General features: G+C 40.3%; 1 protein-coding gene across 1 annotated transcript; it reads right to left on the bottom strand.

The window, feature by feature from the left end:
- Positions 1-549: 549 nt before the first annotated feature.
- Positions 550-2,518, bottom strand: LOC148766388 (sugar transport protein 1-like). The gene is made up of 3 exons (XM_088826975.1): positions 2,332-2,518; positions 1,894-2,216; positions 550-1,793 (listed from the first exon to the last, which is right to left on the bottom strand). Exons 1-3 carry the CDS (start codon positions 2,462-2,464, stop codon positions 687-689), a joined length of 1,563 nt encoding a protein of 520 aa, XP_088683101.1. The 5' UTR covers positions 2,465-2,518; the 3' UTR covers positions 550-686.
- Positions 2,519-14,364: the final 11,846 nt, after the last annotated feature.

Raw genomic sequence — 14,364 nt, forward strand, 5'->3', positions numbered from 1 at the left:
TTCCATAATAGAACTTATGTTATATTTTATATGGAAAATATAAATAACGAAGGATCAAGTAAATTAAAACATTATATTTAAAAATTAATTGGTATAAGAAACTTTGTGTTGCATTTTTACTTATAAGAAAATCTATGTTTCAAATTTTCAATTTGTTGTTCCTACATGTATTTTTATTATTGCGTTTTCTCGAATTCTCTTTTGGATTTTCTTGCAAAATTTCAAAAAAGATAGAAAAATATTGTGAAAACTAATGTAATTTCCGAATTTGGAGCATAAATTATAAATTAATGTAATTTCCGAAATTTCTGAAATTCCGCTGATTCCGAGGCATTCCGAAATTTGGAACCCATTTTTTACTTCCGAAAAAAATTGGAAATTTTCCGAAAAAGCTATTTCCGATCCATTCCGTCCGATTTTCACCCCTACTTATTGGTGAAAGAGATATATCACCTAGAATAATAAACATGCTTGGTTGGGGACTTTTGCATAAAACCCCAAAAAACAAAACATGAAAAAATGTCATATATTGAAGAATAAAAATATATATATATATATTGAGAAACGATAATATGTTTCGTTCCTCCTCCAACTAATTAAACTATCTACGTCTAAATATTTATATACAAAAGCAGGAATTAGCAATAATAGAAAAATAAAACGCAAGAGTACGTTCCCTAGATATATCAAACTCGGTCTCTCAATTTGCTCATGGCGATGGCCTTATTGACAGGGTCATTTGGCTCATTCATAAACCTCTTCCAGAACCAATGGCTCCTCCAGACCTGCGTCATCTCCTCGATCGGAATATTCTTTGTCTCCGGCATGAAGAAATAGCAGAACAATGTCATCACCGCCACGAAGAATGCAAAGAATATGAATAGACCGTACTTCATTGAGCAGAGCATTGTGAGGAAGCATTGCCCGACTATGAATGTGAAGGCCATGTTGACGGCCACCGTTATGCTCTGTGCAGCCGACCTGACCTCGAGAGGGAATATCTCGCTCGGGTACAGCCACCCCAGCGGTCCCCACGACCACGCGAACCCCATTACGTACACGCATATGCACACGACCACCACAGCGGCGAACCAAAAGGGTATATCCGTCACGTTTCCCGACACCCCGAATCTCCACCCGATTAGCCCCGCTATGAGTGACTGGAAAATGAACATTTGCACGCCGCCTTCGAGGAAGAGGCTCCTCCTCCCCCACCGATCGGATCCATAGATTGACACTCCGGTGGCAAACATGTTGACAACGCCGGTGATCACTGACGAGATAAGTGAGGCGTCCGAACCGAAACCGAGGCTCTGGAAGAGCACTGGAGCGTAGAACATGATGACGTTGATTCCGGTGAACTGCTGGAAGAAAGGGATGAGAATGGACATGGCAAGTTGGGGTCTGTAGCACTTTGTTCCAAAAAGATTCCTCCACGGACTCTCCACGAGGTCTGCTTCGTTCTTGGCCGCCAGCATGTCGTTGAATTCGGCGTCCACGTCATCAACGCCACGTATGCGCTTCAGAAGGGCTTTGGCTTCAATCTCCCTCCCTCTTTGGACCATGGAGTTGGGTGTGTCGGAGAGGAAGAAGGAAGCGATGAGGATTATCACGGCGGGGACTCCGGCAAGGCCCAAGCTCAGGCGCCACCCCCAGCCGCCGCTAATCTTGGCCGTCCCGAAGTTGATCAAATTGGCGCATAGTATCCCAATTGTGATCATCAACTGGAAACAAATGTTGAACCTTCCACGGTAGTTGTACGGAGACATCTCGGAAAGATACAAAGGCACCGACTGCACACGTTAATTCAAGAAATTAATTGGGTTTAGTAAATTAAATATCATGCATAACCATATTTAAAAACAGAGAAAAATAAATAAAAAAATAAAATACCTGATTAGCAAAGCCAATGCCGATGCCAAGTAGAATACGGCCCAAGATGAGCATGGATAGATGGACAGCACCGGCGTTGAGGGCGGCGCCGAACAAGAAGATAAATCCGGCCATCATCATGGATATACGACGGCCGAATTTCTTGGTGACCTCCCCCGCGGCTAAGGAGGCGAAGAGGGCAGCCAAGTACAAGGAGGATGTGAACAATTGGAGTGTAGGGCTGTTAAACTTGCAGTACTGGTTGGTCGACGTGATCGATTGTTGCCTCTCGTAAACGTCGGGGAAGAACTTTTCCAAGAAAGGCGCCATAGAAGTCACCCCACCTAATAATTCAAGAAAGACAGATTGGTGTCAAAATAATTCATAAGAATATATCATATATATATAGATAGATAGTAATTCATAAGGATTATAAGTAGGAGGTATATATATACGTACCAGATATACCAAGATCGTAGCCAAAAATCAAACCACCGGCGGCTCCGGCCAAAACAGTTAGGAGAACATAGGGTGTGAGTTTGCCGGGGTACGAAGGTGGAGGACTTCTTCCGTCAAACGAAACACCACCCATTGAAACTAATTAAAACTAGATCAAGAGAGAGAGAAAAGAGGGGCGATATATGTATACGATATATCAAATTAATTAAATTATGCTATGAGAATAACTGGGCAGTTGTATATATAGGGAGAGAGTAGTTGTATTTAGTTTAGGATAGGAGTCTCTCTTGCATGCATGCGCTTAATATATTATACTAATTAAAATATATTTTTAGTTATCCTATTATAAATCCATTAGTAATACTCTTTATGGATTTAGGATAGGAGTCTTGAGGTGTTTGAAGTTTGAACAACCATGCATAAACACAAAGATATATTATATGTCTTCTGCGGTAGAATTGCATAGCAGCCATGAGTCTATTTTAAATACTAATCTTAATTTAAATTAATCATTATGAATTAATTAAACCATATTACTAATTCATCTATATTTTAGTTCTTGTTAAAATATGTTTACGTTTTTCAAAATAATACGAATAGGCGCGGGTCATACAACAGCCGGTTCTAGCAAAACACACAACAGTTATCGATTTGAATGAACTAAACTTGTGGGTCACCGCCAATGATATTACTGTCTTGCCTTGCAGGCCAAGACAATATTATTAATGAAAATAATATTTTTCTTAAAAAGTCAATGCCGAAGACCGGCGGTTAACAGCATCTGACTCGCCGGGAAAAAAAATTCTGAAAAAAAAAATATTTTCAAAATAAAAAATAAAAAAATAAGTTGACGCCCGAACACAGACGGTGTCCAGCCGTTGCGCGGTCAAAATTGGTTGATTGGTAAAATTGAGTGTAAATCATGAAATTGGAGTTGAATTATGGTTTCAAATAGTTGCGGATAATTTTGGTATATATAAAAGAGTTTTCCTTATTTGCAAGTCATGGACATATTTGTCATTTACCCTTTAAATAAATGACAAATAAACCCATAACACATGTATTTCTAGTGTTTTTATCTTACAAAAAAACCCACTACTTACAAGTTTATTAAAAATCAAGGCATGGGTATTTTTTCGGATATAATGGCTCCTGTTATAAATTGGAAATTAAAAAGCCCTACGCTCGCTTTTCATGCTTTTTGCGCGATTCTTCTCTCTTCTCTCCCAAATTCTAAAGAGTGAACAAATTGCAAAATAGCTAACATTTTATGAAGCCACAAATATTTTGTTGAAACGCAAAGAGATAAAAATGGATGGAGAAGTTGAGAGGTTGGATATATAAGAACAGAAAACACAAACGTGTTGAAATGGAAGAGAGAAGTTGAAAGTGTTGAGAGTCTTAGCCGAAGTCTTTGGGAAGTTGGGGGAATCCATCTTTGTAAATAAATTAGGCATGTTTTCTTTTAAGGGATTATTTTGGAGACCCCCCTCATATTGAAAATATATATAATTAACTACCATATTGTTTACACCCTAGTGCAAACCCCATTCATTTGGATAATAATTTGACATACCCCTTGGCAGATTTGAAGTAGCCTGAACACCCTTTTAAATTAGTTTTAAACCCTAGCCAAACTCATATCGGTCTCTATCTTCCTCTCTCAACTCCCAGATCAAAATCCCGCCCCCAAGGTCTCTAACCGGTAATGTTGCTTCCCAGGGTCATAACTCTCGCTCCGGTGGTCGAAATTTGATGGTTTAACTACAATTGGATTCCTCTTGTCGAGCTCTTTCTTTTGGTGTTTATTTCCTTTAGTTTGGAGCTTTGGATATGTTTATGCAATTCTTTTCCAGTCGGTGCGTATTTCGACGACGGTGGGTCTTGCCGGAGGTGTAATTTGTGTTCCGCCAGTCGAAATTTGACGGGCTACCCACCGCTGGATTCCTCTCATCGAGATATATATTTTGATGGCAATTTCGTTCATTTTTATTGTGACACCCCCTAGTATACGTATAGCAAACCGAGAGGGTTTGCCATGCACGGAAGCTTTGAAGGTATTATTTAAGTATTTGGGTATATGGGGAATGGGTTTAGAAAACCGATTTCATATTATTACTATTTTCTTTGGGGTTCGGAATTTAAGGATGGAGACGGCTTCGAAAAAATGTTTCGGCGAAGTGATCTAGTGGGATGGTGGAGTATACGTCTAATTACCCAATAGTTTCGTAATATAGACTTCTATGTGGTGTCACCTTGAAAAAACATAGGAAAAGAGTTAAAGTCCATAATTAAAACTACATATTAATAAGTGGACCATAGTTTAACAAAAAGGGGCCCACACACTCGGAGCATTTAGTCTCCTCTACCACGGATAATAATACACATGAGCTACTATAGAAATAGTAATTGTCCTAAGGACAATGTACACAAAAGATAGTACTACAAGCATTATAAGTAGATCCTCCATACGAACCAAAAACCCGGAATCGTCCTCTCGAAACGTCGACTAGTCCAATCCGGTGGAGTGAGTAGTACTAGTACCTGCAAACGGAGAATATCTATATGAGCTAACAAAGCTCAATAAGGTTATCGAAAGATACCAAGAATTTAAAAATATAGTCGTACTACATATACTATATAATAATAGCACAAACGCAATGACAATTGACACAATTTACATTTCTAGTACATATAGTTCATTAACTATAGAAACATAAGAAATCTTCATTTTATCGGATCCGATGAGAAATCAACTTCTTTACTTAGAACACGAGAAGATTATTCTGAGCCCGTTTTGGTGGAATCAAACCACCCAACTGTAGTATCTATGGTTGGAATACCGGCCCCCCGTATCCTTTCTCATCTTTTCTAAGTATTTCATTAATTCCCCAATTTATTTCATTTAATTACAAAATGGCACGGCCGAAGTATTAAGAATTTCGGTTGAGTACATAAAGTTATCAATATCCCACAATAGCCCATAAGAAATGTAAAAGTCACAAAACATCACAAATATCAATCAAGTGACAATTAAACACATATTTCACAAAAGACTAACCATGATCAAATTATGTATTCACACATATTCATCCAAGAATATAACACACACTTAATAAGGATCAACCTATCTTCTATCTTTCCTTAAGCTACCTAATTTCAATTAAATTCCAAGATCAAGGAAGCATATTAGTTTTGGAGGTTTCGGGTTTTCAGCACAACACCCCTGAACTTCTGAAAATTACAGTTCTGCCCCCAAAGTTCAAGATTCACACATGCAATATACCCTAAAGTTCAAAAATTCATACTTTCATGAAAATCGACCCTTAACTTAACTTAAATTCAGATTAATGCAGAAAACTCAGTTATAATTGATTTGATGCAAAATTTCCGAAAATTACATAATTCACCCTAGCTTCTCTAGATCTAGACATGCAAGACCTCTAAAATGCACAATTTCCCTTTTTTAGTAAAACCCCTTTAAAACTGAATATTACCCTTTACCAATTGCTGGAAAACAATCTGGAATTCTAATTGGAACCAATTCTCCGAAAATTACAGATTTACCCCAAAACTCTTTCAAATAACACATGCAACAATACTATGATTTCAAAATCCACTTTTTCAAGAAAAATTACCAAAAATCCGAAATCTCTATTCAAAAATATTCAGAAAATGAGATTAAGATTCTAGTTTATGCAACAACTTTGAAAATTCCATTTTCCACCCCAAAACTTTTAGATCCATACATGCAAGGCCACTAGGAGTTCAAAAATTTCCCTAAATCTGAAATTTCAGTTCAATGAATGCTAAAAAATCAATTTTTGAAACTGATATGAATCTGACTTCTCACAATTTGCAGATCTGACCCGAAAATATGCCGATTTACACATGCAACCCCAAAACTTTTCCAAATTCAATTTTTTTCACAATTTTTCGAAAGAACCGAAACATCTATGAAGGTAATCGACTCAAATCTACCATTTAAGACCCCTGATCATACATGCAATAACATGAATCATATGAACTAACGAAAAGGAACAAGTAAATATAAGAATTAACACAAAAACAAGAATTAGGGGTGTCTTTTAATTAATTTCGAAATTTTATCTTTTGTACTTGATACCTCCATTTGCAGCAAGGATTTCGATTCCTTACCTTAAAAAAAACAGAAAGGAAAAAGGCTAGATGAAAAGGGGAAGGTTCTTGGGAGCCTTCAAAGAAAAACCGAAAGTTAGAGGGGGAAAAACGAAGAAGAAAGAAGAGGTGGAAGAACTTGGAATGGCGGATTCTTACCTTCTTCAAGCTTGCAAATTCAGCCAAGCTACCTTAATGTGGAAAGACACCGTATAGATTTCTAGGTGAGAAGTGTTTTCATTTGTGAAGGGGCACCATGTATTTATAGTGTTCTTGGAGAATTCAAGAGCAAGGGTGAGATAGGGAATTCTCATTTTTGGTTTGGGGAATATCTTGCTGAATCGGGGGGTGGTTCGAGCTTGGAGGAGCTGCTATCAATGGTGGTTTCGGAGGAAAGAACAAGGGAGAAGAAGAGGGGCTTGGTGCAGCCGAAATGAGGGGGAGGGAGAGACTCTTGACCTTCTTATGGAGCATGCTAGAGGTGGAGTGTAGGAATGGTGTAGTAGGGGTTAGGCTAGGCTTTAGGATAATCATTTACTAAATTTCAAATTATTTAATAATCCACCCCTAATTACACACACACACATACACGGCACACACATACATATATATCTATATTATATATTATGATAATTCCTAATATGCATGCATAATTACCGAAACACATAGGCACATAAGGTCACGTAATAAATTTGATATCTAATGATTCGGATATCAATAATTCACGTATAGCCCTAATCTTTTTGGTAAAATCTAGCATTTACGTGACTAGAGGCTTTCACGGTTTAGAAATTATCGTGTTTTGAACACGTGGGGTGTTACAATCTTCCCCCCTTAAAAATTTTGTCCCCAAAATTTGTTACCTGTCCCGAATAATTCGGGATAGAGACTCCTCATTTCTGATTCGCGTTCCCATGTAGCTTCTTCGGGTGTGTGGTTGTGCCACTGCACTTTGACTAGGTGAATCTCGCGGTTTCGGAGTGTCTTGGTTTTGGAGTCGAGAATTCGGAGGGGTTTTTCTTCGTAGGAAAGGTTTGGATTTAGCTCAATAGGTTCGGCCTTGAGAACGTGTTCGGGGCTGGGAATGTATTTACGAAGCATGGAGATGTGGAATACGTTATGGATTCGGGATAGATTAGGCGGAAGTGCTAGACGGTAAGCGCGACTGCCTATTTTTTCGAGTATTTCGAACGGTCCGATATATCGCGGAGATAGTTTGCCTCGGTTTCCGAATCGCAAGATTCCTTTAAAAGGGGCTACTTTTAGGAATACTAAACTTCCGACTTCGAATTCCAAATCTCGCCTCCTATTATTAGCGTAGCTTTGTTGTCGGTTTTGGGCAACTCGCATATTTTCTCGGATGTCTCGTACTAGATTCACCGTTTGTTGAACTAAGTCGGGTCCGAGAAGTTTTCTCTCTCCAACTTCATCCCAGTAAAGGGGAGATCGGCACTTGCGTCCATAAAGTGCTTCGTAGGGCGCCATTCCGATTGACGATTGGAAACTATTATTATACGCAAATTCGATCAATGGTAGTCGAGATTCCCAGTTGCCTCCAAAGTCGAGTATACAGGCTCAAAGTAGGTCCTCTAGGGTTTTAATCGTGCGTTCCGACTGGCCATCAGTTTGGGGATGAAAGGCTGTGCTGAATGATAACTTGGTTCCAAGAGTTCCGTGCAAACTTTTCCAGAACTTTGAGGTGAACCGTGGGTCTCGATCCGAAATAATAGCCGTCGGAATACCATGGAGTCGGACGATTTCTCGCATATAGAGTTCTGCGAGTTTATCTAGGCTAAACGTCTTGCGGATTGGAAGAAAATGGGCTGATTTGGTTAGCCGATCGATGATTACCCAGATCGAGTCGGATCCGCGCAGGGTCCTTGGGAATCCTTGAACAAAGTCCATCGTTATCACTTCCCATTTCCATTCGGGAATTTGGTTCGATTGAAGTAATCGTCCGGGTCGTTGGTGTTCAGTCTTGATTTGTTGGCAGGTGAGGCATTGAGCAACGAATCGAGCTATATCATTCTTCATTCTCGGCCACCAATATAGTTTCTTCAGGTCTTGGTACATTTTGGTTGACCCGGGGTGACATGTATATGTGGTCTGATGTGCCTCGGCTAATATGAGTCGCTTAATTTCGGCATCGTCGGGAATGCAAGTGCGGTTTTGGAATAGGAGAAATCCGTTTTTGGAAATTCGGAAATTAGGGTTTGCTTCAAGATTTGTGCGAATTTTCTGAAGTTGGGGGTCCTGATCTTGAGCTGTCCTCACGCGGTCTCGGAAATCTGATTCAACCACTAGGGCATTCATTGATTTCCGACTAAGAGCATCTGCCACGACATTCGCCTTCCCGGGGTGGTATAAGAATTCGCAGTCATAGTCTTTAACCAGATCGAGCCATCTTCGTTGCCTCATGTTTAATTCCTTCTGTGTGAAGAAATACTTCAGGCTTTTGTGGTCGGTGTAAACGGTGCACTTATCGCCGTATAGGTAGTGACGCCAGATTTTAAGTGCAAAGACTACTGCTGCGAGCTCCAGATCGTGAGTTGGGTAATTCTTCTCGTATTCCTTGAGCTGCCGGGACGCGTAAGCTATCACCTTTCCGTTTTGCATAAGTACAGCACCTAGTCCGAGTTTGGATGCGTCGCTATAGATCACAAATCCTCCGGATCCTTCTGGTAGTGAAAGAATCGGAGCGGTGGTTAAACGCTTCTTTAGTTCTTGGAAGCTAGTCTCGCGGTCTGGGGTCCATCGGTAAGTGACTCCTTTCTTCGTGAGTTGAGTGAGGGGTGATGCGATTTTTGAAAAATCTTGAACGAACTTGCGATAGTATCCGGCTAAGCCAAGGAAACTTCGTATCTCCCTTACATTCTTTGGAGTTGGCCATGTTGAGATTGCTTCTATTTTGCTGGGGTCGACGGAAAGTCCTTCGGCGGAGATGATGTGGCCAAGAAAAGTGACTCGGGATAGCCAAAATTCACATTTACTGAACTTGGCGTAGAGTTGATGATCTCGGAGTGTTTGAAGTACTCTTCGTAATTGGGAGGCATGTTCTTCTTGGGTCTTGGAGTATATAAGAATATCATCAATAAAGACGATGACAAACTTGTCGAGGTACTGATGAAAAACTCGATTCATAAGGTCCATGAAAGCGGCTGGTGCGTTGGTTAACCCGAATGGCATTACTACGAATTCATAATGGCCGTACCGAGTTCGGAAAGCAGTCTTCGGAATGTCTGTTTCTTTGACTTTCAGCTGATGGTAACCTGACCGGAGGTCGATTTTGGAGAAGACGGACGACCCTTGGAGTTGGTCAAATAGATCGTCGATGCGGGGTAGCGGATATTTATTCTTGATGGTCACCTTATTCAGTTCTCGATAGTCGATGCAAAGGCGGAACGATCCGTCTTTCTTCTTAACGAATAGTACCGGGGCTCCCCATGGAGAGTGACTGGGGCGAATGTAACCCTTATCGAGTAACTCTTGAACTTGATTCTTCAATTCTTTGAGTTCCACCGGAGCCATGCGGTACGGAGCCTTTGAGATTGGTTCTGTTCCCGGAATAAGATGAATTTCGAATTCGATTTCGCGATCGGGCGGTAGCCCGGGTAGGTCATCGGGGAAAACGTCGGGAAATTCTTGGACAACGGGATGTTCGGACATCACCGGTTGAGGTTTTGAGCTAGTCTCCAGAAGGTCGACTAGGTAGCCTATATGTCCCTTGTTGATGAGTTTGGTGGCTTTGATTGCGGATATTATGGGAATTAGAGTCTCGGCGTCGCTCTGAAATTCTAATAGGGTGTGATTTGGAAGAGAAAAGCTTACGGTCTTTAGGGCGCAGTTGATTTGGGCCTTGAATTTGGTCAACCAATCCATTCCCATTATGAGGTCGAAGTTTTCGATTGTTAGTACGATGAGATCGAATCTCATGGGTTGAGATTTAATTTGAATGGGGCAATCCTTCACTACTCTGTTAGTGATCATTTCTTCGCCCGAGGGCATAGAGATGCGATATTCATGGCTTACTTGAGTCGGTAGTAGGCCGAGACGTACGCACGCATCGGAGGAAATAAAGGAGTGTGTAGAGCCAGAATCAATCAAAGCATACACGGGTCTTCCAAGAATAAAAACGGTACCTGCGATCATCGTCGGATCTTGCCGCGCTTGCTCTCGGGTCATGGCAAACGTGCGGCCTGGAACTCGAGTTTGGGCGTTGGGGCAGTCTCTCGCCTTATGGCCGGGCTTTTTGCATCGAAAACACAGCTCGGTATCCCTTACGCAGATCCCAAAGTGAGCCTTTCCGCAGTTCGAGCAGGTTGGCTTGGTCGTTGATGCTACTGGTTTAGGGCTTGAATTCTGGACCTTCTTTCCTTTGAATTTGTGATTTCCAAAGTTGGCCTTCTTCCAGGGTCGTGGCGTGGGTGGCTGGGGTCGCTTCCCTTGTTGAATTTCATTTTCGTCTTGAGCGGCGGTTAGTGCCTTGTCCACCATTTGGCGAAAGGTAGTGGCGTCGGACATGCGGATATCCCTTCGGATTTCAGGTTGTAGCCCCCTCGTGAAGTGATTTTTCTTTTCCTCGGCGTCCTTGGCGATGAATGGGGCGTACAGGCATCCTCGCTCGAATAACCGAACGTATTCGGTCATGGTAAGATCCCCTTGGCGGAGCTCTAAGAATTCCTTGAGTTTGTTGGCCCGGACGTCCTTGGAAAAGTATTTCTCGAAGAACTGAACCTTGAATGCTTCCCATGACAAGTTCTCGAGTTCAATACCTTCCTTAGCTCCTTCCCACCAGTTCCGGGCTTCGTTGCGAAGTAGAAAGAGGGCACAGTGCACTCGTTCACGGTCATCCATTTGCATGTAATCAAAGATCACCTCCAAGGATTTGATCCACTCTTCGGCTACGACCGGGTCGGGATCACCGTGGAACTCGGAGGGCTTCATACGGAGGAAACGTTCGTATAGGCTTTGGGGGTTTGGCTGAGGCGTAGGTGGGGTGCGTTGGCTTTGAAGGAGTTGTTGGATCTGGTCGTGATGATTTTGCGCTTGTTCGCGGATGAGGTTTGAGAGACCGAGAATAATGTTAGCGGTGTCCGGGAGATTATTGGCGGTGGCGGTGTTCCGAGATGGTCTTCCTGCCATGTCTTAATGTGTGTTGCGAAAATTTTAGATCAATAATAAAAAAATGAAACATAAGTAAGCACATATTTACCGGACCGACTGAGTCTTTCTCGCTTCGAGGTTTCCGAATTCCGGTTCGATGCTCGTATAAAGTTTCTACAAATTTTGCTCTGATACCATGTCTGTGACACCCCCTAGTATACGTATAGCAAACCGAGAGGGTTTGCCATGCACGGAAGCTTTGAAGGTATTATTTAAGTATTTGGGTATATGGGGAATGGGTTTAGAAAACCGATTTCATATTATTACTATTTTCTTTGGGGTTCGGAATTTAAGGATGGAGACGGCTTCGAAAAAATGTTTCGGCGAAGTGATCTAGTGGGATGGTGGAGTATACGTCTAATTACCCAATAGTTTCGTAATATAGACTTCTATGTGGTGTCACCTTGAAAAAACATAGGAAAAGAGTTAAAGTCCATAATTAAAACTACATATTAATAAGTGGACCATAGTTTAACAAAAAGGGGCCCACACACTCGGAGCATTTAGTCTTCTCTACCACGGATAATAATACACATGAGCTACTATAGAAATAGTAATTGTCCTAAGGGCAATGTACACAAAAGATAGTACTACAAGCATTATAAGTAGATCCTCCATACGAACCAAAAACCCGGAATCGTCCTCTCGAAACGTCGACTAGTCCAATCCGGTGGAGTGAGTAGTACTAGTACCTGCAAACGGAGAATATCTATATGAGCTAACAAAGCTCAATAAGGTTATCGAAAGATACCAAGAATTTAAAAATATAGTCGTACTACATATACTATATAATAATAGCACAAACGCAATGACAATTGACACAATTTACATTTCTAGTACATATAGTTCATTAACTATAGAAACATAAGAAATCTTCATTTTATCGGATCCGATGAGAAATCAACTTCTTTACTTAGAACACGAGAAGATTATTCTGAGCCCGTTTTGGTGGAATCAAACCACCCAACTGTAGTATCTATGGTTGGAATACCGGCCCCCCGTATCCTTTCTCATCTTTTCTAAGTATTTCATTAATTCCCCAATTTATTTCATTTAATTACAAAATGGCACGGCCGAAGTATTAAGAATTTCGGTTGAGTACATAAAGTTATCAATATCCCACAATAGCCCATAAGAAATGTAAAAGTCACAAAACATCACAAATATCAATCAAGTGACAATTAAACACATATTTCACAAAAGACTAACCATGATCAAATTATGTATTCACACATATTCATCCAAGAATATAACACACACTTAATAAGGATCAACCTATCTTCTATCTTTCCTTAAGCTACCTAATTTCAATTAAATTCCAAGATCAAGGAAGCATATTAGTTTTGGAGGTTTCGGGTTTTCAGCACAACACCCCTGAACTTCTGAAAATTACAGTTCTGCCCCCAAAGTTCAAGATTCACACATGCAATATACCCTAAAGTTCAAAAATTCATACTTTCATGAAAATCGACCCTTAACTTAACTTAAATTCAGATTAATGCAGAAAACTCAGTTATAATTGATTTGATGCAAAATTTCCGAAAATTACATAATTCACCCTAGCTTCTCTAGATCTAGACATGCAAGACCTCTAAAATGCACAATTTCCCTTTTTTAGTAAAACCCCTTTAAAACTGAATATTACCCTTTACCAATTGCTGGAAAACAATCTGGAATTCTAATTGGAACCAATTCTCCGAAAATTACAGATTTACCCCAAAACTCTTTCAAATAACACATGCAACAATACTATGATTTCAAAATCCACTTTTTCAAGAAAAATTACCAAAAATCCGAAATCTCTATTCAAAAATATGCAGAAAATGAGATTAAGATTCTAGTTTATGCAACAACTTTGAAAATTCCATTTTCCACCCCAAAACTTTTAGATCCATACATGCAAGGCCACTAGGAGTTCAAAAATTTCCCTAAATCTGAAATTTCAGTTCAATGAATGCTAAAAAATCAATTCTTGAAACTGATATGAATCTGACTTCTCACAATTTGCAGATCTGACCCGAAAATATGCCGATTTACACATGCAACCCCAAAACTTTTCCAAATTCAATTTTTTTCACAATTTTTCGAAAGAACCGAAACATCTATGAAGGTAATCGACTCAAATCTACCATTTAAGACCCCTGATCATACATGCAATAACATGAATCATATGAACTAACGAAAAGGAACAAGTAAATATAAGAATTAACACAAAAACAAGAATTAGGGGTGTCTTTTAATTAATTTCGAAAATTTATCTTTTGTACTTGATACCTCCATTTGCAGCAAGGATTTCGATTCCTTACCTTAAAAAAAACAGAAAGGAAAAAGGCTAGATGAAAAGGGGAAGGTTCTTGGGAGCCTTCAAAGAAAAACCGAAAGTTAGAGGGGGAAAAACGAAGAAGAAAGAAGAGGTGGAAGAACTTGGAATGGCGGATTCTTACCTTCTTCAAGCTTGCAAATTCAGCCAAGCTACCTTAATGTGGAAAGACACCGTATAGATTTCTAGGTGAGAAGTGTTTTCATTTGTGAAGGGGCACCATGTATTTATAGTGTTCTTGGAGAATTCAAGAGCAAGGGTGAGATAGGGAATTCTCATTTTTGGTTTGGGGAATATCTTGCTGAATCGGGGGGTGGTTCGAGCTTGGAGGAGCTGCTATCAATGGTGGTTTCGGAGGAAAGAACAAGGGAGAAGAAGAGGGGCTTGGTGCAGCCGAAATGAGGGGGAGGGAG

Source organism: Erythranthe guttata, chromosome 12, assembly GCF_056151865.1.
Source record: "Erythranthe guttata isolate IM_541 chromosome 12, IM_541, whole genome shotgun sequence".
NCBI classification, from domain to species: Eukaryota; Viridiplantae; Streptophyta; class Magnoliopsida; order Lamiales; family Phrymaceae; genus Erythranthe; species Erythranthe guttata.

Bases quoted from the DNA above. Each gene is read 5' to 3' on its own strand.
- LOC148766388 (XM_088826975.1), bottom strand. From the start codon at position 2,464: ATGGGTGGTGTTTCGTTTGACGGAAGAAGTCCTCCACCTTCGTACCCC. The intron at 2,217-2,331 runs GTACGTATATAT...TTGAATTATTAG, and splicing joins CTACGATCTTGGTATATCTG to GTGGGGTGACTTCTATGGCG. The intron at 1,794-1,893 runs GTATTTTATTTT...TAACGTGTGCAG, and splicing joins GCATTGGCTTTGCTAATCAG to TCGGTGCCTTTGTATCTTTC.